Raw genomic sequence first — 26,300 nt, forward strand, 5'->3', positions numbered from 1 at the left:
CATCAGTGAAACAAGTTTGCACATAGTTTAGAAATCACCCGTAATCCCGGCACCCCGGCAGCCACGATCGGCTTTGCCCCAATCCATACCCAGTCTTGATTAATGCTTTGGAGTGCCAGGCCGCTGTGAAGGCAGGAGGGGTTCGGCTGCATCTGCATTGACCCAGGAGGCTTCATAAGGACACAGGAGCCACCTGCCCGCCCTCGCGGCCCTGGGGGCTACGGCCTTGCACAGAATGCTGCCTCCCTGCGGGGGTGCAGAGATGGGCAAGTCCCCCAGCCCCCGTGCCCTGCCCCCAGTCTCCGAGAGTGAGGCACTGGTCCTCACACCCCAGGTGACCATGCGGCACGTGGCAGAGGCCTCACCCTCAGCTGGCAGCCCTGCCGGGTGGCCCTAACACTCACATCAAGAAACCCATCCTTGGGACTTCCCTGGTGACACAGTGGTTAAGAATCCGCCTGCCAATGCAGGGGACACGGGCTCAAGCCCTGGTGCGGGAGGATCCCACATGCCATGGAGCAACTAAGCCCGTGCGCCACAACTACTGAGGCTGCACTCTAGAGCCCACGAGCCACAACTACTGAAGCCTGCGCGCCTAGAGCCCGTGCTCTGCAACGAGAAGCCACGGCAATGAGAAGCGCATGCACTGCAACAAGGAGTAGCCTCCGCTCGCCGCAACTAGAGAAAGCCCGCGCAGCAACGAAGAGCCAACAGAGCCAGAAATAAATTTTAGAAAATGAAGCCCATCCCTGAGGTCACAGCCACAGAAGTGACCATGGAAAGATTGAAGGATTAGCGAGACTGGACATGTGGGAAGAGGGTAACTGATTCTGGCTCCCCCAACAGGGAGGCTGGTGGGGAGAATCCGGAGTTTGATTTGGGGCGCTGTTAGGCCGTGTTGGGGCTCAGAAGGGCAGAGGGACAGGGCCAGAGCGCCCCCTGGTGGCAGGCGGAAGGGACAGATGAGACCACGTTGGATGAGATTTCTGCATCTTTACCTTTTTTCTAGGATTGTTCAGAGATAGGTGTTTGCCAGGTGCGTGGCTCCACAGATCTCGAAGGCCCTGGCAGGTGTCGGGGCCACAAACGGGGCTGGCTTCACCTCGCTGTGTAGGCCTGGCCTGCCGTTAACATCGTGCAGACTCAAGACTGCACCCTCACGTAAACCCTCCTGCAGCTGTTGCTACTTAAATTCGCCAAGCCGCTGATCCCGGGTGGCGGTGGAACGTGCCAGCAACAAGCTGATAAAGCCCCAGCTTTGGGTCCTGGGTCGCCCGAGCACACCCACCTCTGCCCACCCTGGCCTCTCCACTCCACTGCAGGGACAGTCCTTGGAAATGTCAGTATCCATGTGGATGGCCCGTCCCAACCCTGCCTCCTACTCCTTGCCAAGGGGCGTGTGTAGAAGGGGTCGTGGAAGAAGGTGGTTATGAAGCCAGAGTGTTTCCATGTGAGTACATCTGCCGACATATTGCCCAGCTCTTCCTCCCCTCTGCCGCGCGCCCACCAGCTCTTACCTCCGCTGTGTCACGTGCAGGCTTCTAAGGGGGGGTAGCACGGCTCAGGTGGAAGAGGCGAGCATCCCCTGAGCCTCCATAAAGGAACGCGTGTCCTCAGGGAGAGCTAACACGTGTTCTCTTTGGTCGTAGGTGGAACAATTATATGTTAGGCAAAGTGTGACTGCTTGGATGTTTGAAATTTAGTGTCGTTTTCGGAGAGGTGCATGAGTGCTGAGCTGACGGGGTGGACTGTCCTTCCGGATAGTTCGGCCACAGACGCCTGAATTTCAAGGGACGGAAGGGAAGCAGGAGGTGCTGGCAGGTCCAGAAGTCCAGAACCTCCAGCTGCCGTGGGGTCTCCCCCGGCGCGGCCCCAGGACCGAGCGCGCCCTGGGGGCACCTGCTCCTCCCCGCTGACCCCGGGGCAGGCGGGGCACCGGAAAGTCCTGACCTCACGCCCCCTCCTCCTCGCCGGCCCGGCCGAGGCCCCAGGGTGGGCGAACCCGCGCCCCCGCGCCCCCGCGCATCTGCGGGCGTATTTTGGACGGGAGTGGACGATGTGAGGAGGGTCCGGTCAGGGTGGACCCCGCCCAACGGCCCTCCAGACGGAGCGCCCAAAACCCCGAGGTCCTCAGCGGGCGGGTCGTCACTCGGGCGCAGTGTCCGGGGGCAAATGGAACTGTGGCCTGTCAGGCGCCTCCGGTTGGATGCCTTCCCGCCGGTAAGCCGCTGCCGGACCCGTTATAGGGCCAAGTCGCGCGGCCTTGGAGGACCGGCCGAGGCCCCGCCCAGCGGCCGGAAGAGGGCGCGCAGGGCCGCCCACTTCCGACTGGGAGACACGCCCACTTCCGGGCGGGCGTGGCGTGGTCGGCGTGCGCTGTCCGCCCGCCGGTCCATTCCGCTTCCTTCCGTCCGTCCGTTTGTGCGGAGCGCGGAACCCGCAGGTGCAGGACGGGACGGGGCGCGCGACCAGGGATGGGCGGGTGTCTTGTTCTCCGGCTCGCGGGGCCGCCCCCGCCGCCCGCCCGGGCCTCAGTTTCCCCAGCCGCTCCGCCCGGGACCGTGGGGTGGCGGCGGGGGCGGGGAGGTACCGGAGCCGCGATGCCCCACCCCGGCCCCTGGGACGGTTGGCCTCCGGGGCTGCGGCTTCTTTGCGTAACGCCCGCAGCCTGCGTTTCCTGCTGCCCAGGGTCGGGGGAAGGGTGCACAGAGGGACTCCTGTGTTGGGTCACGGGGCAGGCAGACCCTTTAGGCGCTCGCTAGCTCTTCGCGGGTTTGGGGCACGGCGGGAGCTGGGGTCTGTTTCCCCCCCCAGGTAGGTGGGTGTGGGGCTGGGGTACCCAAACGTGCCCTCGTGCGACGTGCCGTCTTGCAGAGCCGCCACACGCTCAGCCAGGCCGGATCGGAGCGGCCCCCATCATGGGCTGGGGAGCCGGCGGGAGTTGCACCCCGCGCCCGCCCATCCACCAGCAGCCGGCACCCGAAACCCGGGTGGTCGCTGTGGTGTTCCTCGGCCTCCTGCTGGACCTCCTGGCCTTCACCTTGCTGCTGCCCCTGCTGCCTGCGCTGCTGGAGAGCCACGGCCGTGCGCAGGTGAGCACCCCCGGTCCCGATGCCGCTTCACCGCCGATGGCTGTCCATTGCTCCAAGCCCCTCAGGGACTCCCCAGCCCGTCACACTTCCTTGTGCCCTAGGATCCTCTTTATGGCTCGTGGCAGCGCGGGGTGGACTGGTTTGCTTCAGCCATTGGGATGCCAGCCGAGAAGAGGTACAACAGCGTCCTGTTCGGAGGTATGGTTCTTGAGCCAGGGCTGGGGGCCCATTCGGGTCCTGCCTTCCTGGTCCCTCCCTTCTCAGTCCCAGGTCTTGGTTCTCATATTCTCGCTCCTGGGTACTGTCTGTTCTTTCTCCAGGTGGGCGGTTTTGGGGCCGTCTCAGCTCAAGGTCCACGGCCTGGGGGTGCAGGGCCCAGCATGGTCCGACTCTTGGGGACTGGGCAGTGTGGTGACTGTGATCTCTGTGTCTTCCAGGTCTGATTGGCTCCATCTTCTGCTTCCTGCAGTTCCTGTCAGCGCCCCTCACGGGGGCCATCTCTGACTGCCTGGGGAGGCGCCCGGTGATGCTGCTGTCCCTGGTACGGGTGCCCACAGACGGGAGCTTCTTCCCGCCCACCAGCAGGGCCCCTCGTTGGCCCTCGTTGCCCCCTGGGGGTGGCGTTTGGGGGGGCAGTGGCTTCTCCTGCCACGGGGACGTTGGGAACACAAGTGGCCCTTGGATGCTGCAGAACAGGACAGGGTCCCAGGGCACTGCTTGGGCTCGCTGGCCCCGCTGTGGGCTCCTCCTGGCCTCCAGTGACCATGCCCGCCCTTGGTCCCCGCCCTGAGGCAGGCAGGCCTGGCCACCTCGTATGCCGTGTGGGCCACTTCGAAGAGCTTTGCGGCCTTCCTGGTCTCCAGGATGATTGGGGGCATCAGCAAGGGGAACGTCAGCCTCTCCACCGCCATTGTCGCCGACCTGGGCTCGTCTCCTGCCCGCAGCAGGGGCATGGTGAGTGCACTCTGGGGGGCTTAGCGGGTGGAGGGGCTCCGGGGCCTGGGTCTCCCTGCTTGGCTCAGGCAGTCTTCTCCTCAGGCAGTCATCGGGGTGGCCTTCTCTTTGGCCTTCACGCTGGGCCCCATGCTCGGCGCCTCCCTGCCCGTGGAGACGGCGCCCTGGTTGGCCCTGCTCTTCGCGGTCTCCGATCTGCTGTTCATCTGCTGCTTCTTGCCAGAGACGCTGCCCCCGGAGAAGCGGGTAAGGTGGGAGCCAGACAGGCACAGGGGCTCGCTTCCGGGGCCTGCGGGGAGGCCCGTCGCGGGCCCAGGTGCTGGGGAGGCCGAGCTGCCCGCTTCTGGTGTCCAGACGCTCTTGGGACCACAGTGCCTCCTGGGGCCCCTGCGTCCCCCAGACCCCCTACACCTCCAAAGCCTGGCAGGTAGACTGGGGGCCGGGCCTGCCAGGGCCTTGCAGGGGGCAGGGGCCAAGCTGGTTCGGGTCAAGCCCCCTCCCCCCAGGCTGCGAGGCCTGGGGACGCCACCAGCTTCGTCACAGGCTCCTCAATCCTGTCCCCTCCAGGCACCGTCCATCACGCTGGGCTTCCGAGCTGCTGTTGACCTGCTCAGTCCTCTGGCCCTGCTCTGCTTCTCAGTCGTGGCACGTGGCCCGGACCCGCCCACCGGAGTCAGTAAGGAGCAGGCCCCCCCTCGTGAGGGTGGGGCTGTGGCTCCCTCGGGCTGCCCAGCGTCCCCCCGCCAGCTGCTCGGGGCCCCCTTTCCGCTGACGTGCCTTTCCGCTGCTCGGCAGGGCTGGGCAGCCTGCGCCTGCTGGGCCTGGTCTACTTCCTCTATCTTTTCCTGTTCTCGGGCCTGGAGTTCACGCTGAGCTTCCTCGTGCACCAGCGCTTCCAGTTCAGCAGGTGGGAGTGTGGGGCCCCTGCCAGGACCCTGCCTGGGCACGCCCTGCCCTCTCCCCATCCCGAGGCCCCGCAGCCCCGCTGCTTCAGGGCTGACTCCCACCTTGGCCTGTCCCCCGGGGCCCAGCCCGGGATCCCGGGGCGGGCGGTGCCTCGCGCCGAGGACGGGTGACGCACGGGCCGTCACCCAGGCTGCCTGGCTCTCCGTGTGAGCAGCACGGGCGCAGCAGGGAAGGGGTGCTGACAGCTCACCCCTCCCAGCCTAGAGCAGGGAAAGATGTTTTTCTTCATCGGCCTCACGATGGCCACCATCCAGGGCGCCTACGCCCGGCGGATCAGCCCTGGCGGGGAGATCGCAGCTGTGAAGCGGGTACGGGGGCTCCCCTGGGCGTGGGGGCAGGCGGCGCCCCGAGCTCTGCAGAGGCAGTGGGGTGGTCCTGAGACCAGCTGTGCCGCCCGCAGGCCATCCTGCTGCTCGTCCCCGCCTTCCTTCTCATCGGTTGGGGGCACACGCTGCCCGTGCTGGGCCTAGGGCTGCTGCTCTACTCCTTCGGTGAGTGGCCCTGCCCAGGCTGGCGGGGGTGCGGTCAGGGGCCGGCGGCCGGGAATCCTGGAGGGTCGCACCCCTGTCGGCTCCTCCTCCAGGCTGACGGGCGCCTCCCTGATGTCCCCTACCAGCCGCTGCCATCGTGGTGCCCTGCCTGTCCTCTGTGGTCGCCAGCTATGGTGAGAGGCCCTTCCCTTGCCTGAGGTCACCCTGGGTGGCCCACAAGCACCTGACGGCCTCTCCCCTTTCCCCCACAGGCTCTCCCGGGCAGAAGGGTGTGGTCATGGGCACGCTGCGAAGCTTGGGCGCCCTGGCCAGGGCTCTGGGGCCCATGGTGGCCGCCTCAGGTGAGGGCCGCGCGACAGCACTCAGGGCGTGCTAGGCGCTTGGAGAGGCCCCGCCAGGCCAGGGGGCTGCTGGCCCGAGCTGGAGGCCACACAGCCCCTGCTGGCGGCCTTGGTCCCAGCTACTGAACCCCTGGCTCAGCCCCACTGTCCTGTGGGCAGGGACCTGGGCGGGGACCGTCGCCATCACCCCCTGCTGTCTCCACAGCGTACTGGCTGGCCGGGGCGCAGGGCTGCTACACTGTGTGCGCGGGGCTCTTCCTGCTCCCCTTCTCCCTCCTGCGGAAGCTGAGACCGGCAGCAACGCTCAAGGCCGAGTAGCCGAGCCACGCCTACCCCAGAGCGGGGCAGCCAACGCAGGGAGTGGGAGGCCTGGGCCAGGACGGCTCCCCACTGCCCGCCTGACCCCTCCCTCCCCGCCCCCCAGCCTGGGGCGGCCCAGGACTCGCACTTGTGCCTGTGACACTCCTGTGTGGACCTGCCTGCTGGGATCAGACTCCGAAACCTTCCAGGCTTTCTGTTCACTTGTCTTTTATACTTAGTGACACAGCGTTCAGCCAGGCCTCTGAATGACCAAATAAAGCAGCTGTGTTATACCCAGTGCCTTCCTCCAGTGCACAGCTCTGCCTCGACACACCCACTGCCCAGGGAGACCCCCCAGGCACTAGGAGAAGCAGCTTGAGCTGAACACACATTACAGCTCCACGGTCCGGAAGAGCACGAGGCTTTGCCCAGGCCCGTTTCCCTCCCTTCTGCACTGTAGGGAGGGGTGGACAGGCAGATGAAGGGCTGCCCCTGCCCCCGCCCCCGCCCCGGGGTCAGCGCTTACCAGGTGGTACATGGGGGGTGTCCTGCACCCTGGCAGACTGGGGAGGAGCGACCCTTCCGCTTGCCCCCCCCCCACCTCGCCTGGACCCTGCCCTCCGCGCCCTGTGGAAGAACAAGCGGGCACTGGGGCAGGGCACTTCCAGGTAGAGAGTCCTCCGTGGTCCAAAGTGACAAACTGCGTGGGATCTTTTTTTAGAACATAAGATAAACTTCTGAAGTCCTATTTTAAAGGAACAAAGAAAAGGAATTAAGATGCAAGACTGCTTCCCAAGTTTAGACAAGGAAACTGCTTAAAGAATTTTATTTGTGAGTAAAACATGTTACAGTGAAGAAAGGCTGTAGAAGTTGTCCTCCCGAGCCTGTGTCTGTATATGCAACTAAACTTCATGTTGTAATACAAAGAGTTAAACTATAAAAATGAAATTAAAGTCATTGCATACCTGGGGTCAGAAGAAGGGATGAAAGGAAGAGCCCATGGTTAACTGAGGTGCAGGGTGAGGGTGGAGAGCTCTACCACCATCTTGGCAATGGAACGATACACAGGAGAGAAGTGGCTTGCCTGCCAGTAAGCTCGAAGCAGAGGTCAGCGCCATGCAGCCGCTTCAGGTCCTGCCTGGGTGTCGAGTGTGTGGGACCTGAGCCCACGTCGGGCACTGGGTCCCCCGAGGGCCCCTCCCCCCTCCTGGGGACCTGTCTGGGAGACAGGCTGGCACTGGAGCTCCTGGGACAGGTCACTGTCGAAGAGACACCTGGCCACCCACTAGTTCCCACTAAGCAGCTAGCCGCTATCTTCCAGGGATGTGAGTGCAGTGAAATTCACCGTGGTGCTGGAGGGCAGGAGGTGGGCTCCACCAGTGACTGCACAGGGCGTCAGGTGGGACCCCTGGGGCCAACTCCTACCCCGAACTGCCTTCTGTCAAAGTGAGGGTACCCTCCAGGCCGAGCCGAGCCGCGGTTAAGAGCAGACCCCCCAGGACAGCGCGTGGAGCCCTGCTGCGCTCTGCCACAGGCCCTGGGGAGAAAACGAAGCACAACGCAGACCGTTCGCTCACAGTGTGTAGGGTGAACTGCAGACTTTCTGAAAGAACATCTAGAAAGCACTCTTCCCCTCCTGATGCACCTTCCCTATGACAGGGAATCGAGAGCCCCCAGTGAGTAAGGAACGGAGCCCCAAGTCTGGCTTTGGCCGCGGGGGGCCGGTGAGACCATGCGTAGGTTACCTGGGTGTACATAGGCCTGTCCGCTGCTGGGACTGCCGGCTCAGCCCAAACCCACCTCTCAAAAAGTCCGCCACGGTGGCCTGGGCCATTGGCGGGGACACGAGTGTTCTCACAGGACCAAGGCTTTGTGTATCCGAACAAATGAGATCACTGAGCAGATAATGCCAGCAAGAAGCTACAGGTGTGATGCAGTCACCCGAGACCTCGGGCTGAAGGGAGCCTAGCAGAGGTGGGCCGCGGATTACTTCACAAGAGAAGGACAGCAAGAGCGGTGGAGGCCAGAGCTGGCAGGGCCACCCCCGACCCAGCCAGAACCCGGACTTAGCTAAGCCCCTGGGGACAGCGTGTCCCCGAAGGGCTCATGAGATGGGCCGAGATGCTGGTCCCTGCAGGGCAGGGCTCGGAGGTGGACGCAGAGACCAAGTCTCCCCCGGCACCTGAGGCTGCCGGCCGGGCCGCTGCGCGCGCACAAGGTTAGCACCGGTCTCCGTGGGGATTCGGTCACGCCGCGAGGGGAGCGCTAGCTATGCAGGGGTGGGCCTTTTGCATTCCATTACACAAGAAGACAGGGCACAAGACACAATCGGGGACAGCCTGGTGGCATCGGTTTGTGCAGGAAGGGCCTTCAGGAGTCACTCCTTTTCTTGCTCTTCTTCAGGAAGGAGGGAGTGCGGAATTTCTTCTTCTTTTTGGAGGGGGACTTGCCCGGAGACCCATCACTGCCAGGGTCCACAGCAGCCCCCTCCTCGGCAGCCGGGGCGGCGGCCTCGTCAGCCGCCTGGGCTGTGACTGGCTCAGGGATGGCCGCTGAAGGGGACCTGGTGGGGCCTGGAGGGCCCCCGGCTTCACAAAGCCCCTCTTCCTCCTCCTCCTCCTCCAGTGTCGGGAAGCAGAGCGCTTCTGAAGGCTCCTCAGGGGACAGGTCAGGGAGAGTCTGCGTGAAGGTGGCGGCATCGCTGTTGTCTCCCGAAGCCGGCTCCTGCGGCAGGTCTGGGGGAGGGGTGGGAGAGGCGGGGTTAGAGGGCGACTGCCTGGACCTCCCAGGGGGATGGCCAGCGCCCTGCACCAAACAAGAGTGAGAAGCTGTCAGCAGGATCTACTCTGCTTCAGGCTGGCTGCAGCTTACAGTGCAAAACGGGGGCTCAACCTCAGGGTGGTTTTTAGCTCCTTCTCATGGACAACGTGCTGACAAAGCCAGACACCGTCCCAGGGCTTCGGTCCCCGGTCACAGAGACGGTGACGAAGGCAAGTGGAAACATTTTCAGTATTGCAACGTCTGCGCTAAACACCTGAACGCTTTTAAAGGACGTGTGTTAGTAATCCTGAAATCAAGCCTAAATTTGTATCCACGACACCTGGTCTCCCCCAGGGAGACAACTATGTAAAGCTGCGGCAGCTGGTAGAAAACTACGAGCTGATTCCCAGACCAACATCAACACCAAACAAAGGCCATTTTAGGCTGGAGAGTTAAAAAAGAGATGAACGCTAAGGGAAGGGACAAAAAATTCAAGCCCCCTTAACAATTTGAACATGGAAACATAAAAGAACCAAATGGAACTTACTTTAAAGAAACAGCCTGAGGACTGGTTTCTAACTGACCCTGGGGGAAACCAGTTTTGTAGATTTTTTAAAATAGTCCACCAAGGTACCAGCCACTGGCAGGTTAGGCAACAGCAAACCTTCAGTGCCTGGAAATCTAGCCAAACGCCCGGAGGTGACCAGAGGCTGGGCTGAGCTGCGGAGGCGCGGCTGCACGGGACTGGGCGGGAGCAGTTAGGACTCGCTCCGCGAAGCATGCAGAGGTGGCCTGTGGGTGCTCAGGGGAACTCTGACCATCTGACAAATGTCACATTGGGAAAACAGCACCAAATGTCACTCTTCCACCCCCTCAAATTAAGCTTAAGCACCCAGTCTAAGCAGAGATCCAAACGCATGCGACCCCCGCGCAGCAGGTGGCAAAATCCCAGCCTGAGTCTAGCTTGGACTTGTCTCGGAGGCTCAGCAGGGCCACGTGGTCCTGAAACTGCTGGGACCCAGAGTGCTTGGAGCAGTGCCACCTCGGCCCTGGGGGGACTCGAGGACAGGCTGCCCACCACACAGCTCAGGGGGACCCAGCCCCTTCCAGGAAGGCCACTGCCCAGAATGGAGGAACTGGGTAGAAGAAGGGCCTTTGTTTTTATTTTGAATAAACAAAAAACAAAAATTAATAAGCAACAAAGAAGCAGAGGAATGAGGCAAAGCACAGGGAAATTCCAATTAAACAGCAGAGGGCCAGGCAGCAGGCGGTACTTACTATGGTAACAGGTACTCTTTAGCACATCCACCTCCTGTTTGTAACGCAGCCACAGGAAGAGAAAAGCACAGGTAGAGAATCTATGCATTCAGTCACAGCCATCGGGTTACAGAAGGAGAATGGCCAGGCCATTCTTGTGGACACAGAAAAGGGCAGGAGGTGGGCCACAGGCTCCCGACAGGCACGGGAAGCACAACGTACAAGACCGAGGGACAGACACGCAGGCCACATGTCACAGAAACACGGTGGGTGGTCTGGGAGGCCAGGGGAGGCGGGCACTCTCCACGGACTGGGAAATATGGCCAAAGAATGCAGCCCTGTGGCCCAGACACAACAGAGGACGTTTCCGGGGCTGATCCGAGCACAGGAAGGTTTAGGAAACGTGCAAGCAGTGGGCAAAACTGACATCGAGAATGAAGGCAGGTTCCGATCCCCAACGACTGTCCTCCCACCTGTGACGTCACGCTAACGAATCTGTGTGGCCTCAAGTTACCCCGGACAGAACCAACACGGGAGCGGAGGAGGCTGGGCAAGCTCAGAGCGGATGATGTACTGGTTTCCATGCAAACGCACTCGGCTGTTACGTGTCAGTTCAACTACTGCCACACTCAGCTGCTTTTCTTACACAAAGCCACGAAGTTCGGCCCCTCCTGGCGATGCCGCCCCCGGCGGCCGTGCACCACCCTCCCACACGGGGCAGCCGCACACCCACCTCCACCCCAGGGCTCACCTTCCTCCAGCTTGATGGGGGCGCTCGGGGGAGCGTGGGGGGCAGCAGGGGGCTCTGGAGGGCTCTCTTCTTTGTCTTCTCTAGTCTCGTCCAGATTCTCTGCAGGTGCACAGAGGGCGGAAAGAGCACGGTGAAGGCCTTTGGACACGGCGGGCCTCCCCTCGCCCCCTCCTGGGCGGACGGGCCTCCCGCCCTGCCCATCGGGCTGCCTCGGGGAGGGCGGGGGGGCGGGGGCGCTGCTCAGGCCGCAAGCAAGAGCCCAAGAAGGGAAGGGCTCGCAGCCGCTGGCCTCAACCTTTTCCCCATCCCTACCCAAGAGGACAAAGGAAGCCACTCCTGACTGGGCTGTGGATCTCGGTTTGAGAATCTGCCAGAGCTGCCTCTGTGACGGGCTGTGACCCGTGACCCCCCGCCTGTCCTCTCCTGTCCTCTAGTGAGGGGCCCCTCCCCATGTCCTCACCATCCTGCCTCTCCCACTGCTGGGCAAGAGCCCAGGGTCCCAAGCACCCTCGCCCTACTTGCCACCTCAGGCAACATTACAGGAGTGTGACCTTGGTTTTAATTTGTTATTTAGAGCATTTTCTACCAATAATTTAAATTTGGCAGTTGTAACACGTATTTCTATTTTCTATAGTGAAGTATGCTAAGGACCAGAGGAAAAATTACAAGAACTAGGTAGGACTCAGGACCCAGAAGATTCCAAGTCCACCTCTCATTTAGGGAAAAATATATACCAGTATTATCTTAATGCCTTAAATCTCCTTCTCTCATTGAAACTTTTCATGTTAATAGCTTCGGACCAACTTGCCTCCCCAAGTCCCCCAAGCCTGCAGCTCCCTTCCTGAAGCCAGGTGTCTCTAAACAGAGGCATTCACACCTCCTGCCTGAGGGAACAAATTCCTTCAGCCAGAAAAGCAGCCAAAGGCCAGGGGCTTTCTTCCTCGTGCCTGAGGTGCTGCCTCGCAGACAGCCTGCGATCACTGCGGCACACACTGCCCGCCCCCCACGCCGTGCCCAGAGCCAGCACCAGTGCTGGGCAGGGCTTTCCTGGCAGTGGCCCCTGGCTGCCACTCCCACTGCTGACAGCTCTGTGATCGCACAGCATGATCACAGCTGTCCCCATGCACATCCACTCACTTGCTGTGACATCACTCCTCATGGAGCCTCACATATAGAGGAAATATTTGTATCTTGTGGTTTAACTCAAACAAACAAAAAAAAAAAATCCAGGTTTCCCAGACACTGGAAGGGTCTGAGTCCAAAGGGAAGACACACATATATGTGCCCAGGAACTGGGATTAGGCTACAGGACCAATAGCTCAGGCCCACACACCAGTTCTTACTCTAAGGCAAGTAATTATGGCCACAGCTCAGACAGAGCTTTCTGCAGGGCTGCATGCACCGCTCAGGAGATGATCAGAATCAGTGCTGTGACCAGAAGATCAGGCTCACTCTGAATCTATGTGCAGCAAGCCTTAATTTTAATGTATATATAACCAAGCGACAGGCAGTGATGGTGTAACACACTGAAAAACAATTCAGCAGCAGTTTTTTTGCACAACTCAAATTCCAATAGCAGCTATGTGATGCATTATGTAATCGGTCTAAAACAAGACTAAAAAAAAAGTTAAATTGGGGCAAATCAGAGGTTGCGTTTGAAGCAGGAATAGTTCCCAGGATGGTCCCCCATCGACCTGGAGGGTAACTGTGGGATTTCCATTCCAGGAGGGCTGCTCCCAAGAGGAAGAAGCGTGGTCCATACTAAGGTCCCGGGGACAGCAGCATGAACTTCCTGGAGGGGACGTCATGCCCCAGGGTCCTCGTGGTAACCAACCCAGGGCACTCAGGGACAGTGATTCAGACCCATGAGCCTTCGTGTCAGAGGCAGTGGGAGGCTGGCTTCTCTCTTAGTTCTCAAAATGTCTGGATGTGCTTTTAAAAACCTGAAGTATACACCACTGTAAAGCAATTATACCCCAATAAAGATGTTAAAAAAAACCCCTGAAGTTTGAAACAAGCTGCTCCCAGAGGTTCTGGCTCTCAGAGCCGTTTACTTTCCTTTGTTGTAAAATAGTCCCAACATGTTTTGCAAAAATATGACCTCCTATGTCAGTGAGCTACCGAGAGAAACAAAGGCTGCACCAGCATTGGCCACACCCTTCACAGGGTTTCGCTCGTCCCTGGGCCTGTGACCACGCCCAGCCAGGGAGCTCTCGGGCTTATGGAGGAAAGGAGTCCGTCAGAAAACTCCAAGCCGTGACTTCAGCTGAGATGAAGGTGGGAGGACACTGCGTGCAGGGGCGCAGGTCACAGACCCGGGCCGGCCTCCGCCACACGCGGCCTTGTTCTTGGGAACAGACTGCTCTATTCCGCTCTCTCCGGGAGCAGAGCAGAATGTGCACGGAATGGCATGCTGCGCTTATCTTCCATGGCCACCTACAGTCGGCCCAGGAGAGAGGAGCCCGCGGAGCACGTCCTCCTGCCTCCTCCTGCACCCAGGACCCACGGGGCTGCTCACCTTCGGGGCCCCTGTGCTTGCGCTCCACCGCTCTGCGGTAGTCGTCCAGCTCGCGGTCGGTGAGCGTGCTGAAGGGGTTGGGGCCCGTGGTGCTCACGATGACGTGGGGCTGGTACTCCTTCTCAATGATGGCCTTGGAGGCTGTCACCAGCTCGCCCTGCGGACAGAAAGGGACGGCTGGTCTACAAGAGCCCTGCCGCTCCAGGACTGTCCCTCCTCCCGGGCAAGGGTGGGGCAGGGCGCACACACATCCCTGAGAGGCCCTGAGGCTCAGGCTGAGCGGCAGCCTTCAGCAGTAGAAGACTGAGCAACACATGCAGCTGGGGAGAGACTCCTAGGAAAGTCCTTCAGATTTCAGAAGCAAAGGCACCAACGTGCAGATCTAGTGTGTAGAGCACCCCAGGGAGAGGCCCATCCCCTCACAGACAGACAGGGATGGATGGAAAAGGGGACTTTTAAAGTCGACTACCCTCCTCCCAAATCAGAAAACGTCATGACCACAACACTCAGATGGGCGTGCTCGGAGATGTGCTCATGCTCTAAGAGCACAGAAAAGTTCTGTCCTTTTGACTGTGCATTTGATTTGTAGCTAGATCCTGTTAACTTACCGCAAAACATTAAGAGGTAACAGAATGTCACAAAACACCAGCACTTGTCTGAGAAATTTGGAAAAGTGTAAGAATTTATACAAAAGAAAAAAGAAAGCTTAAGCAAAGCGAAGCACACAGGTGGCCCGGCCCTCGAGGAGGAGGCCAACGCAGCCAGGCCGCACAGGCAGGGAGCAGCGGGCAGCCCTCGGGCGCTACGCCCGCCCACCCTCGCCTGCCCAGCACAGCTCGGTGCCCCGCAGCCCGCCAGCTTGGCTCCCACACCCTCTGGGGCTCAGTTTTGAGAAAGTTAACCAGAACCCAAGCACGTGCCCGTTACTTAATGAGAACTCCTGAAAGCCAGTGAAAACGGGAGAACCCACAATCATTTCGATGCCAGGCCTGGCCCGGCAGCGCTCTCCTCGGTGGGCGAACCCCAGAGGGAGAGGGCATGCCAGCGACGTGCACGAGAGACAGGGCCAGGCCGAGTCCCAGGAACTTCAGCCCACCGGCCAACCGCTCCCCTGGGAACCTGGGCTGAGCAGTCACTGTCCAGCGACACGGACCCCAGGGGAGAGAAGGAAAAGGCTGAAATCCGCAGCCTGTGCTCAGAGAGCCTCGAGATCGGAAGTCAGCTGCCTAGATGGGGAGGGGGCTCCTTCTGAGCGGGCCCGACCCCAGGTCGACCGGCTTTTCCTTCAGAAGTAGCCCAGCCTCCCCGGACAGGCATCGGATCCTCGTCTGCCACGAGTTAGCTCTGTGGCCTAAGACAAGCGCCTTCCTGTCCATGGGCCTGTTTTACAGGCCTCAAGAGGGGCCTGCCGGGCTGACCACAGCTAAGATGTGCTGAGCACTAACATTCTAGGATCTACGGCAACTAGAGAACTGCGTTTGCATCCTGGTATCACCGCCAGTAAAATGAGATGGAGATTCGAGCTTTCAGAGAAATGTTTACATCACTTAAATCAAATGTTCAGTCAACTGCCACGGAGATGCCCTGTGGTCAAGCAAGGTCCTTTCTGTCTGGAACACCTGGCCCTCGAGGTGCAGCATGGCCGGCTCCTGCCCCCACCAGCAGGGAGCTCCCTCCTCCAGATTCCTCAGCCGAGGGCCGAGCTGCCTTCCAGACCAGCTCTTAACAGATACAGGGACACAGGGACCCTGCTATTTGGAGGGAAGGAGACACAGATACGCTTGAGATGCAGAGGGACGCAGGCCCGCTGTGGAGCAACCGAGGCCGAGAAACCAGGACGCGCAGCGGCTGCTCCCGCCAGCAGGCCCCGCGGAGACTCTCGCTGCTGCCGTCACTTGGAGCCACCACCACGGGCTCTAAGCAGGACAGACGCCCAGCAACTACGTCTGCCCCGACTGACACCACCTGTGTGGGATAACAGCTCCAGCTCCGAAGCTGTGCAAACCTGGTCTAGTGCCCTGACCTCTCTGAGCATCAGGTTTTCACCTGTAAAACCTACTCAGGTTTGAATTTACACTCCAGGTGCCGGGCCACACACACACTAGATGCTCAACACCAAGTGCACCGGGCGAGTCCACAAGCTGGGCCGCAGGCCTCCTGCATTTCTACCATGCGGCAGGCGGCTGCAGGCACAGGCACCAACAGGGACGCTTACGCTACACAAATCGCACAAGAGTTCTCCCCCGCGCTGGACAACTTTCGGCGTAGACTTTCCCACCCTGGTCTCTAACGACTCGATTCAGTCGTGATGAGGTCCAGAGGGCTGCATGCTGGCTCGTGCGGCACTGGAGCCAAGCGCGCCTGCAGCAGGGCTCAGCGTTCCTTTCAGAACCGGAGTGTCGGGGTGTGGCTGGCGACGCACTGCCCCTCCTCCGTCAGAAGACACCCCCTGCCCTGTGTGAACAGCTATCACCATGAGGGAGAGATGGAGGCAAAGCAAAGTCCTTCCAGAAAAGCCCCAACTTCCCGAGTCCCAAACACCTGTTCCTCAAGTTCTCAAACGGGCAGCAAGTATCCATACACTTGCCTTACCGGGAAGAGGGCGCGTTTAGGACATTAACAAGCCCAGTCCTTCCCTGGTCGAGTTAGAACTCAACTCGCCAGCAAGCAGTGCCATCTTCCAGGAGTAACGCCATCTGCACTTGAGGTCCACACGAAAGGACGTGGACACAGACCCAGCCCAGGACGCTGGTGGAGTCAAAGCACACTCTCACCGCTGGAGGGAGACACCCGCCGCGGGAAGAAGACCAAGGCTGCGAACGCGAGCGCCAGGAGGATGGGGGAGGAAAACCAGGGACAGAAGCCTGTGTCTGGGGATGTCGACATCCCCCCAGCTGGGAGCAGTCTCCTCGGCTAACCTCACCGGACAGGGCACTCACAGCGGCACGCCGCTCAGATCTGCTGCGGGGAGGACGCCGCAATCTCCACGAGTCTCACTCCCACAGACTCTCAACTTCCCAGCCAGGCGTGAGGGGGGCCCTACGTACACCTCTTCGGGAAGCGGTCGCAGGTGACTGTGACGCGCCCCCAAATCCGAACACCACTCGGCAGAGCGAGAGCCAGACTGTAACTGGAGCCACGAGAGCTCCCTCCAGTGCAGCTCCCCGGCCCACCCTGCATACAGCCCTCACAGCAGCACGCAGAAACCACCAAGTGCAGTGCAATGCCCGAGAGACTGCACAGCAATGGCTAGGAATTTGGCTCGAGCCCACAAAGCTGGAGGTGGTTTGGGGCTTTCACAGTAAGCACCCTGGGGTCATGGACTCAACACACTTGGACGCATCTGAGAGAAAGAATTATGAACTAACAAGATCACAACAGCTTCTGGTCCAAAGGAGCAACATGAGAAACAAGCACCAGGGGTAAGAAGCCATCTTTCTCCCCTGCTCTGAGCAGTTCCTCTAAGAATGGCAGCTGGAAGTACTCTCTAAGGACAAGGAAAAATGGGGCCCACTGAATTAATATATAAATGTGCAAGAAAATTTTATCAGCAGGGCTTCCAGACAGGAATATAGGATCATTAGTGCAAATCTGATTTCTCTGGCAATGGGAACATTGATAAAATCATATTTGCCTCTCACTGGGGGTGTATTAATCGAAAGAGACCCTGAAAATTCCCTTTGAACACAGGGTACACACCACTAAGACACTCAGCCACGTGGGCAGCCACTCTGGCTCTGCACATCAGCAGCCTGAGTGTGTAGAGGGTTTCCTTCCACCTGGGCAAGTTACACCAGATACATTTTCCACCTACTGTACATGTCAGGCACCCACGTACACAGAGAAATTACAATTCTGGGTTTCAAATTTTCATAAGTATTTCTTCCCCCTTGCAACATTTAAAACAATCTAGGTTTTTTTTATTTCCTATTTTTTGAAGGTAAAAATACATTTCCTCAACAAGGGCTGGCAGACTGTCCTGTTTCATTTCCCATCCCTCTGAAACGACGTCTTTCAATCCTACAACCTCTGACTGCCACGCTCATTTCACCCGCGGTCACAGCTGAGAAGCGAAGGCGGTAGGTCTCGCGGGGGAGCTGACACGCTCGTGGCCCACCCGTGAGCCTTCTGCAGTTGGCACCTTGGAAAAGGCAAGCTCCTCAATCCCCAAAGCATGCACCAGCCAAAGTCACATGCAGAACTTCAGAAACATCCCTAAGGTCAGCCATTTCTCAGCACAACGTAAAAATGCTAAAAATTGTAAAAATAACCTCATACAAAATGCTGTATTTAAAGAAGCAGAACAGAACCTTTTGGACGATCTCACAAATAACTGAGAGATCCGTTTAAAGCTCCTGCGGTACCTAAGACAATACCTAGCGAGAGCAACGGGTGGGGGCGGGGGGGGGGTGTAAAGAGCAGGGTGTGCCGACAGGTAGCTGAGGACGGGGCGGTGAGTACCTTTCTAAAAGAGACAGACTTAGCGGGACTAAAGGTCTGCTCTGTACGCTCGAGCCCTTCGATTGTTTCCGTACAGTCAGAGAGGGGCGCGTCCTGCAACAGTAAACTGAGTCGTCAGAGCCCACCAGGCCCGGCTGTGGAACATCAACGAGAGCACAGGATGGAGCCAGCTGAGAGCATGCAGCGGGACAGCCGTCCACAGCGATGCAGCGGTGATGGCGGTGCAACGTGCAAACACGGGCCACAGAACCAGGACCACAGCTGGCCAACGTCAGAAAATGCAACAACAATCACCAACCCCGGTGAGTCATGTTTAAAACATTCGGTGGCAACTTCATTTTCAGAGATAACTACTTACACAATTATCTTCAATGTGCCATGAGGTACAATCCTTTTACAGAAATGCGTGTAAATGTGGACCACATTTACAGGAACCCTCTGCACTTTTCCCCAAGCAGCACTTTGTTGTGGACAGCAATCTATACAAGAACCAAAGTCCACGACACCCACCCTCTTCCAGCGTTGTACACAGTTCACCGCTAACACTGGGCGAACCCAGGCCCTGAGCCAGGCATGCACGATGTGGAGCTGGGCTGGAGGGGGACACGGCCCTGGGCATGCTTATGCTTGGTCTACCACTCAAGGAAAAGTGGCTGGGTTACTTCTTATCATGAAGACTTTGAACAAAGAAAACCGGTTGCCTAGGACACTTACCTCATAGTCATTCTCTCCCAACTTAAGAATAATTTTGGAGCAGGCAGTCATTAGAGCCACCACCCACTACCGTCAGAGACATTCTGAGCTCTCACCTGGACGAGGCTCCTGTCCATCACTACACCACACAACACCTGGGACTGGGGGCCCGCGGTCTTAATGTCCTGTAGGTTCTGCTCTCGAATCTGAGGATGGCAAGAAGGGAAACACACATCAACAGTACAGAGAAACCTCGCTGTGGCTGAAAGTCACCGTTTGTGCTCTTGGGCCCCCAGCACAAGCTGCTATTCTGTTCTGCCCTGCACCCCAGTGGGTCCTGCGTGACCACCGTGCCCGCTTAACGGTGCTGGTCCAGCCCGATTAGTAATTCATGGGTCTGAGGAGATGGAGGGCCCCTTCCAGACGACTTCGGCAGGCACAGACCTCACTGAACTCACTAACTTGAGGGGAGGCACCCCCTGTGTGCCCATCTTTTAGTGACACTGTGAACACTGGTGGATCTCATGTTCCAATATACCAAACGTTCTAACTCTTCAAATGAACCCTGCAAGGCAGGGGGCAAAGGCTGTTCTTGCCAGGAACAGGCTCTGCACCTTCAATTCTGCCCTGCTATGTGAGCAGGTGCTGGTTCAACAACGAGGGCCAAAGCGTCTGCTGCTCACGCACTGCCACTGCACTTCGTCAGCACGGCAGCAAAGCAGTGTGAAGGGAGGACCTCGGCAGTCACGTGGTGGCAGCAGAGGTCCTCCTGGAGCTACACCCTCTCCCCCTGCAGCCGCAGGCCTCCTGCCCCACCCAGGGCTGCCTCCTCCCGCACACATGTCAGCTTCCACCGATTGCTGGTGGCAGTCAGTGCACACCTTGTTCCTCATCTCCTGGACCTCTTTTGGGTTGGTGTTCAGTGGGACGAACAGGTTGGGGACGGCAGAGGCGGGAGTCCTGTGTCCATCCTCTTTAGTCCACTGTAATAGCAAGGACAGTTGAAAAGTCAGAATCGTGACAACAGTAAGTGACACCACAGCATCCAGTCTGTCCAACTCCTCTCACATCTGGTCATGCACCGAACTTCACAGAGAGTGAACCAATGACCACGCCGCCTGGGTCACTGCAGTGGCTGGAAACCAGTAATGCTGGAAGCCAGAGCTGTGACTGACTGGCAAGTGCCAGCCAGAGTGCCCAGCTGACATCTAGGGCGCGACACGGGCTGACGACAGAGCTATGCCCCATGACTCCCTCGGACAAGCCGTGGGGGACCCTTCAGAGCACACTGGTTCACCACTCTGAGAGTCCTCAACACCAAAGCCAGCTGGAAGCATGAGATGACAGGGTCATGAGAAGCGGTGTGATGCTGCTGTCCAGGTGAGGGGAGACTCTGTGCGGTGAGGCAAGAGTGGGCATCACCAAAGTTTTGCATTAAAATAAACTACCGCACCAGAATGTACTGTTTGCGTAGCTATTTCAACCCAAGAAGATTACTGTGTGAAGACTTATACAGTAGCTACCTGCGGAGGAGTTTGGTGATGTCAAACACTTTATGTAATTAATACTTTTGAGTGTTACAAAAATGTCCCAAACGAACTTAAAGCGCTCATGAACCCTTCCTGGAAGGCTGTTTTAGACACCAGTGCGTGTTATATCAGCATGCTGCACCTTTCATGCGTACTTTTTTTTCGGACCTCCAATCAAGTATGAGATTTTTAATCAAATTCTAATTCTTAGGCATGAGTAGGCACTGAACACTAAAACAAGCCCATCGTAGAGAGCAAATGTTATGCCTTTCAGAATATTTTCAAGAGGCAATAAGATAGCCATAAACCGAGACTTTAAAGAAAGCAGCAAAACCGTCCAATGCTGGGCCGCTGTGAAGGCAGCGTGGGATGGGCATGAGCTGCGAGATACTCACTGACGCTTTATCTCCTCAGATAGAAATAACTCCAGCTTCTTATTAAAAATAATTTTTAGTTAAAACATTAAAACAACAACCTCAGAAGCTTGAACAAGTTTGAAAACTTAAGAATAATTATTATAAATTAATATACCAACCTGAAAACAGCGCATGGAATTCGTATTACTCCAGAACAGTAAGAAACAAATTTAGAAGTTGAACAAAGTCTCCCCTTCAATGTACACAGTGACTAAAATACCTAAAGCAATTTAATATTTTTTTCAAGCTAATAGTAAATAAGGCTCAAAGCTGCTGCTACACATACACTTTGGAAAAATTAATCACAGCAATTCAGCACTACATATGTATGTGGTCAGCAGAAGTTGTTTTTAGGCCCACTCCCTTTAACAAGTGAAATAAGTTACAAACTAAACAAATAAAATGAAAAAAGAAAATAAGGGACAGAGGGAGAGAGAGAGGAAGTGGGTGAGAGGGAGCAGGAAAGGGGAGACGGGCTCAAACACCGACCGACCCCGGCCATATTCACGCAGAGTCTCTGCCACGTGACACATTTCCTTAGGAGCACAGAGGCTGTCTCAACAACTGTGCATCAGGAAAACACCAGAACCACCTGGGGAAGACAGAACTTATTTCTTTTAAATAAATCTATAAAGCAAAAGCACTGTTACAAGGGAAACAGGAAGGCCCGCTTTGCTTACTTGGTGTCCCGTTTCAGCACAACTAGGCTGATCTCTCCTCAACTCCTATGGAACTAATCATGCAGAGACACGTGCGTCCCAGCCTCCGTCTCTTCACAAGAGGCTCCACTGAGGGCCTCTCCTACTCTGATGCAGGGGCCAGTGGCCTGTCCAGGTCTAGCGCTGCCCAGGGACGTCTGAGCACCAGACGGCAAAGTAGCGTTCAGGGCAGCGTTACTCCTGACACGAAGCTCGCCTCAGCGCCTGTCGCTGGTGCCTGCGGATAGCCTGGCTGCACTTGGGTCATGCCACACCCAGCAGGAGTCAGAAGACTCTCCACTATGGCCGTCTACTCACATGCAACAGTCCATGCAGAAAGTAGCTGGCTGAGAGCGTTCGGAGGCTTTGGGACAGCAAACAGGGGAGGAGGCTAACGAGAAAGGACGAGGGTCAGCTGAGAAGATGCCCACGAGCCACGAGGGAAAACTGCTTAAGAAAACACTAAGACTTTAAAGAACAGACTTAAGTTAGTGACTTAATGAAACAGCTGAGTTTACGACATTAAAGTAAGAGGTTATGCTTCACCCATCTTTTTGTCCTGAAGTATTAAAGAGTCTTCAAATACAATTTGAACTGAATGACAGCTCCTACTTTTAGGTTAATCCATGTAAGTTATGTAGCATTTTTGCTGTGTTAGGAGTTAGGTAATGCTGGAATGACTGCAGAGGAACAACATATCTTAAGCAGTTTCAAGCAGACAGTATTACTTGAATCATATCTGATGCGAAAGTGGGTCTGGGTTCAGGCTAAGGAAGGTTACTGGGGAAGGCTCGCCCAGCCCCGGGTCAGAGGGCCAGGTTCCCAAAGCCTCCGAAGCCCCAGCTGCCAGACGTGCTCTACATCATCTAACTATGAACAGTAAGGTAGGCACAGACCAAGCAGTTGGTAATACAGCTTGGCACGCAGACACCGGACGAGAGAGACTGCAGCAAGGGTTTCACGTGATCGTGTGTAATGTTCGTCCACACCTTAGTCTTCGACTTGGGACTGCTTCCGTTCTGCCCTTCCTCAGAAGCATCGTCACCCCGGCCAGAGTTCAGCCATCTTGTCTTCTCTCGTTGCTGCTTCTGAAAACTGTGTCTGAGAGGAGAGCAAGTGGCCGAATCACCGTCACTCGCAGAGGGGTAACCTGTGACACTGGCAGGGACCCCCACGTCGCTGTATTGTTTAGATCTCTCTCTCAGAGCAGGGTATCGATAAGGGTAGCCAGTTCTGTAACCCTAGGGGCCAGAGAGAGAGACACAGTCAATATTTCAGATCTGAAAACAAGAGTTTCACTTTGGAAAATCGTGTGGAAATATCCACAAAAGCTGACTATATGCACACCCTATGTACATGCACGCCCAGGAGAAACGCAAATACGTTCACCAAAAGACAGGTATGAAAATGCTAACAGCGGCACTATTCCCAAAGCCCCAAGTAGAAAAACCCGAAGTCCATCAACAGTAGAATGGATGAACGGTGGTGTATTCACATAGCAGAGCATGACACGGCAATGAGAATATTACTAGGACAAAATGTGGGTGAATCTTCACAAATACGGTATTGAGTGAAAGAAACCAAATGTGAGAGAATATACTGTATGATTCCATTTATAAAAAGTAAAAAAGAGGCAAAACCAATCTTTGCTGTTAGATGCATAGGATGCATAGCAGTCACCCTTGGGATGGGGTAAGAGACTCAAAGGGGGATACGAGGTTCTGAGGTGCTGGTATTGTTTTCTGATATGGGTGCTGGTTACACAGTGTGTTCAGTTTTTAAAAATAAACTGAACACTTAAACAGGTACTCTCTCCTATTCATATACATATACATATATATATATGTATATGTATATATATATATATATATATCAACAAAAAGTTAAAATTTAAAAGACCAGGGTTTACTTGCTGCTGGTTATAGTATAAGTTATATTAATCAGCCTACTTAACATTTTTTTTTAACCTGTTAAGTCACAGTGAAAATCTTTCAGGAAGACCAAACAAGTACACCTCATGACAACTGGTACCTGGAGAAATTACTTTACTTCTGAACATAACAATATCTGCATTAACCTTCAACCCTGTTTCACGACCATTTGCTGTGCTTTAAAACACCTGCCCGACTAATTGCCGCCTCTGTAACGGCACTGAGCCCACCGTGCTGACCCACCTGAGTGCTAATAGCCCACAGACAGCATCTCCAAGGCAAGGATGATGTCTCACTCATCCTTCCTCTCCAGAGCTGAGCATTCAGAAGCTGTGACGGACAGACATTACAGTGGCCCCCCAAAGGCCCCCACCTCCTGTAAAGCCCTTCCCCTGCAGTGTGAGGGGAACCAGCGACCTGCTTCAAACCAGCAGAACTGGGCAAAGGTGATGGGATATGTTACATAAGAGTGTAGCACCCGTCTTGAGAAAGTCTCTCTGCCCATCGCTGGCTCTGAAGAAGCAAGCTGCCATGACTCCTGAGCTGTAAGGACATGAATTCTGCCCATGATGTGAGGAGTTTGGAATTGGATCCTCCACCAGTAGAGCCTTCTGATGAGAACCCAGCCCAGGCCAACACCCTGACTGCAGCCTTGTGAGACCCTAAGCCAAGGACCGAGCTCAGCTGTGCCTGGACTCCTGACCCATAGTTTCATACCTCGACCAGGTCACTTATGGCAGCTTCACAATGAATGACAAGAGAATTAAGATTTGAAAGGATTACACAGGGCTAGTCACGTAGGATGAGTCAGTGGCGGCGCTCTACTTGCCAAGTACTGTAGAAGCATTCCTCTCAATTCGGGAGTTCTCCCCCTCTGGGTGATTGCCCTCTATGGGGGGTCACCACCTTTATTACCAATCATTCCCTTAATACATTCAAAAAAGGGTGGTAATAACCCCTGAATGGAGTTGGTTGTTGTTTTGTTTACTCTTGTTTCGTAACTACCCTCAGGAAGACAGGTAAATGTCTGCACTGGCAACTTCTCCATTTATGAACATGCTTTGCTGAAGAATAATAAAAGATAACCACTCAGCTATAAAGACTATCTTCAGAAAAATACAGTTCTTATTAACTGAAGTGTCCTCTTGCTGAGAGAGCTGGGACTCTTGAGTAATCTTCATGACTTCAGAATAAACCATCCAGGACATCACAAAATTTTATTCTGAGGGGGGATGGGCTTTTTCTTTATTCTTCTCCTTTAAATGCCAAACCAAAATCAGAAGCAATACTCAGCCCTCAGACCTCCTATATGGCTTATAGTTAAAAATATGGATTCATCCCTTCTTTGAGAAGCTGGAATGATATCCTGATCGGGAAACAAACTAGCATTTCTTCTGACTTTCTATGTCAGAAATGTTCATGGACTTTATATGACCTACTCCTTATAGTGTGAGAACCCTCAACTATTCTCTACCCTACTCAATTATTAGCAAACACATACAGTTGATCAGAATGTTAAATTAAAACAGGGACTAGCATCAGTGACCGCCATCCAACTTTACTTCTTATAAACCACACAGCCTTCTAATGTCAGAAATAACCTGTGCATGTTAAGCGCACTGAATAAAACACCCTTCCTGTCATCTCGCTTATTAATCTTTCATCCTTTATATTCCTCCCCTATCAAACTGGAGTCACTAATTTTAATTCTCTCTCTCTCCACCTTCCAGAATGTACTGAGTGCACAAGATGTGGCAGGCTGGTGTTCCTGATTTTTATTCCTCCCTCCCGCTCCCCGCCTTTTAGGTATAAGCGCAGTGAACGTCAAAGTATTTGCTAAGAGGACAGAAGAAGGACCAGTAAGCCTGGGTCACCCCAGCGTTCCTCACCTTGCCGGGCCCCTTGGGGTATCGGACTCCGGATACAGATGCCTGAGCGATCACCACCCACTCTCAAACCTTCTCCGGGTGTGACCTCCCTGAGACTGCACTGTCCTGGCCTGCCTCTTTCAGCGTCTCGGTGGGCTTTCTTCCTCTTGGCTGCTTCCCTGAGAGCAGTCCCGGCTCACATGCCCCCTCCGCCCTGCAGCTGCCTTCGTGCTCCGTCAGTGCACACGTCACAGGTGCCGGACTGCATCCGGGACTTGTTTGTCCATTTCCCTGACTAGGCCATGAACTCCCTGAGGGCAGGAACTGTGTCCTGGTCACGGCTACAGGCTCAAGACTAGGTGGTCAGTTAATGCAACCCACTTACTGAGCAAATGAATGCAGAAGTTATGGGAGGTTCACCCCTCCCCCACTGATCAAATCTACTCCTGTGACCATCACTTCTAGGCAGTTAACTCCCAGCTCTCCCTTTCCAGCAATGAACATTCTCCTAAGTCCAAAGAATTTCAGTGAGAAGAACCCTCTGAGGACACTTAGCATACCCTGAATCAGATCCATGAATTCTTTTTCTTCCAAGATCTTCCTGAAGCCACCCATCCCACCCGTGACCTGGTCCAATTGTGGCGACTTTCTTAATGTGAAGCTGGCAACATGCCCTTCCAGTGTCTTCTCTGTCCCACATGCCCACGACAGGTCTTTTTTTCCTCCAGCACCTAACATCATGTGGCAGTAGGAGACTCTCTTGAATCCTACTGAAGAGGTATGACACTGCAGCAGGAAAAGGGCCCCATCACAGAGTCATTTGTCTTTTAATGTGATTGCTTCGACCCTAAGTGCCTTGTTGTGAATATTTAGAGAACTTGGCGAGATCAGAGATGGACCTAAAAGACACGACCCTGTCGTGCTGCCATGTCTCCAGCCGTGCCCTCACCTCTGCTACGGATGCTTTCCTTCCCCCAACTCAGCCTGCCACGCTTCTACCTCTTCTTTGAGGTCCTTCTCAAGTGCCACCCTCTACATAAATTTCCTCCCTGATCCTTGCAAAAGGATGACATCCCTCACTGCAGCCACCTAACAGACCACATCCTGCCATGTGCTATTAGAACGTTCTTATTATGCTAAAAGCCCCGCAGCCATGCTCCTGTACCACGTTGGGCTCCATGTCCCCGCAGGAAGCAGCAGAGGGTCTCCCACGCAATAAATTGGCAGCAAAGTGTGTGGAACACAGCAGTCAGGCCCCGAATAGCTAGAATTTA

General features: G+C 56.0%; 3 protein-coding genes across 11 annotated transcripts in view; 2 read left to right on the forward strand and 1 right to left on the reverse strand.

Moving 5' to 3' along the window:
- The window catches only part of LRPAP1 (LDL receptor related protein associated protein 1), a 462,538-nt gene extending 452,825 nt beyond the window's left edge, over nucleotides 1–9,713 (forward strand). Inside the window, exon 9 of the transcript XR_009540456.1 lies at nucleotides 9,700–9,713. The gene's annotated coding sequence lies outside the window, so the exon portion shown is untranslated. The remainder of the gene's footprint in view (nucleotides 1–9,699) is intronic.
- MFSD10 (major facilitator superfamily domain containing 10) lies at nucleotides 2,294–6,442 on the forward strand. Of its 4 annotated transcripts, XM_060148841.1 has the most exons (13): nucleotides 2,295–2,443; nucleotides 2,875–3,092; nucleotides 3,194–3,290; nucleotides 3,530–3,633; nucleotides 3,888–4,046; nucleotides 4,131–4,292; nucleotides 4,614–4,722; nucleotides 4,842–4,953; nucleotides 5,212–5,320; nucleotides 5,413–5,503; nucleotides 5,629–5,676; nucleotides 5,755–5,844; nucleotides 6,050–6,442. In XM_060148841.1, the coding sequence occupies exons 2-13, from the start codon at nucleotides 2,919–2,921 to the stop codon at nucleotides 6,160–6,162; spliced, it is 1,368 nt and encodes a 455-aa protein (XP_060004824.1). In that variant the 5' UTR covers nucleotides 2,295–2,443; nucleotides 2,875–2,918; the 3' UTR covers nucleotides 6,163–6,442. The 4 variants fall into 4 exon arrangements, with proteins under 4 accessions (XP_060004827.1, XP_060004824.1, XP_060004826.1 ...); XM_060148844.1 differs by lacking the exon at nucleotides 5,755–5,844 and having other exon boundaries at nucleotides 2,294–2,443; XM_060148843.1 differs by lacking the exon at nucleotides 5,629–5,676.
- Nucleotides 6,942–26,300, reverse strand: part of ADD1 (adducin 1) — a 76,586-nt gene continuing 57,227 nt past the window's right edge. For 3 of the 6 annotated variants that reach the window (XM_060148827.1, XM_060148823.1, XM_060148824.1), the window contains 7 exons: nucleotides 22,124–22,468; nucleotides 19,466–19,567; nucleotides 18,701–18,790; nucleotides 17,892–17,984; nucleotides 13,431–13,587; nucleotides 10,913–11,011; nucleotides 6,942–8,879 (listed from right to left, as the gene is read on the reverse strand). In XM_060148827.1, the coding sequence (XP_060004810.1) occupies nucleotides 8,515–8,879; nucleotides 10,913–11,011; nucleotides 13,431–13,587; nucleotides 17,892–17,984; nucleotides 18,701–18,790; nucleotides 19,466–19,567; nucleotides 22,124–22,468 (1,251 nt within the window). In that variant the 3' untranslated portion in view covers nucleotides 6,942–8,514. The remainder of the gene's footprint in view (nucleotides 8,880–10,912; nucleotides 11,012–13,430; nucleotides 13,588–17,891; nucleotides 17,985–18,700; nucleotides 18,791–19,465; nucleotides 19,568–22,123; nucleotides 22,469–26,300) is intronic. The other 3 variants (XM_060148826.1, XM_060148828.1, XM_060148825.1) reach the window with 3 other exon arrangements.

The sequence above is a fragment of the Lagenorhynchus albirostris genome, chromosome 4 (assembly GCF_949774975.1).
Source record: "Lagenorhynchus albirostris chromosome 4, mLagAlb1.1, whole genome shotgun sequence".
NCBI lineage: Eukaryota > Metazoa > Chordata > Mammalia > Artiodactyla > Delphinidae > Lagenorhynchus > Lagenorhynchus albirostris.